This window comes from Cynara cardunculus, assembly GCF_001531365.2.
Source record: "Cynara cardunculus var. scolymus isolate 2C chromosome LG 3, CcrdV1, whole genome shotgun sequence".
Lineage (NCBI taxonomy): Eukaryota > Viridiplantae > Streptophyta > Magnoliopsida > Asterales > Asteraceae > Cynara > Cynara cardunculus.
This window is the reverse complement of record NC_037530.1, coordinates 7917384-7918739: the sequence shown is the minus strand read 5'-3', so window position 1 is coordinate 7918739 and position 1356 is coordinate 7917384. Positions and strand designations below refer to the sequence as shown.

Below are 1356 nucleotides of genomic sequence, written 5' to 3'. Positions count from 1 at the left end.
ATTTAATTTAGGTTTAGTAACAAAGAAATTTAAGTTAGGTTTAATAATATATTTTTTTATAAAGATAATAACAAAATATTCTGTTAGTTATCAATTATTATCCTAATTATATTTTAGATTTTTTATATTTAAAATAAGATGTTTATCCAATATTTGATTATGTTTATCTGCATTTAGTTAAACGAATTTAAGTAATGAGCTTTAATAGGTTGTATTTATACATAATTTACTTATAATCTTAAATTTTAAGTAAATATGTATTAATAAACAGTATAAATAATGAATATTCAATTCGTTTAAAATACTTATAAAATAAAAAACAAAAAAAAACCTATTAAAATAAATGAAATACAAAGCGTAAGGAATAGGCTTTCAATAATCAGGTGGTCTTGATTTGATATTGATGACATCATTTAAATAGCCCACATGGATTAATGGGCCTAAAATTTTAAGGCGTTGAAACCCAAATCATTTAATATTTCTATATAAAAACTGAAGCCAATCACACCCATTGCAAATTAGGGTTTATCAGCTTATCTTCTCCCCACCTCCTCCCTAAACTCTGAATAGCAGAGGTTAAAGTGACGGCGCCACCGCTGTCCGCCTTGGCTTAGCACMATCAACGCTCTGTCTTGGCCCTCGGTTTTGATTACCATCATCTCTTCCGTTCATTTATAGGGTTTTTTTGGTTGTTTCTGTTGTAATCTTTTTCAACACTACATAACAGTTTTATAGCAGCAATGGGGAAGGTTTCGAAGGCTGACAAGAAGATAGCTTACRATCAGAAACTATGCCAACTTCTCGATGACTACACGCAGATCCTTGTGGCGGTGGCTGATAATGTCGGTTCCAACCAGCTTCAGAACATTCGACATGGTCTTCGAGGCGATTCTGTTATCCTTATGGGCAAAAATACTATGATGAAACGATCTGTCAGGATGCACTCTGAGAAGACTGGAAACAAGKCCTTTTTGAATCTCATCCCTCTTCTTGTTGTAAGTTGAGACTTKATTTTTTTKGTTTTCTAGCCAATTGTTATAGWTCTGGACATCACAATCGATTGTTTATGATTTTCTTTTGAGTTTTTAGATATTTTGAAAGTTTAGTATGTATTGGGACTGATATTTTATATGTTCATATCTGTAAATGTAGGGAAATGTTGGTTTGATCTTTACCAAGGGTGACTTGAAGGAGGTTCGTGAGGAAGTTGCCAAGTACAAGGTGAAGTTCTTACTTGTTATTATTCAGTTGTCAGCAAGATTTAATTGATTTTGAACAAATATTGGTCTGGATTTTTGATGTACATTGCAGGATGAAGTATTGGGGAAAAAGTTTAAATCTTGTCTTAACCCATTT

At 31.9% G+C, this 1356-nt stretch overlaps 1 protein-coding gene across 1 annotated transcript; it reads left to right on the top strand.

The window, feature by feature from the left end:
* The first annotated feature begins 502 nt into the window (after positions 1-502).
* Positions 503-1342, top strand: LOC112510205 (60S acidic ribosomal protein P0-2-like). The gene is made up of 2 exons (XM_025115536.1): positions 503-995; positions 1153-1342. Exons 1-2 carry the CDS (start codon positions 741-743, stop codon positions 1267-1269), a joined length of 372 nt encoding a protein of 123 aa, XP_024971304.1. The 5' UTR covers positions 503-740; the 3' UTR covers positions 1270-1342.
* The last annotated feature ends 14 nt before the right edge of the window (positions 1343-1356 follow it).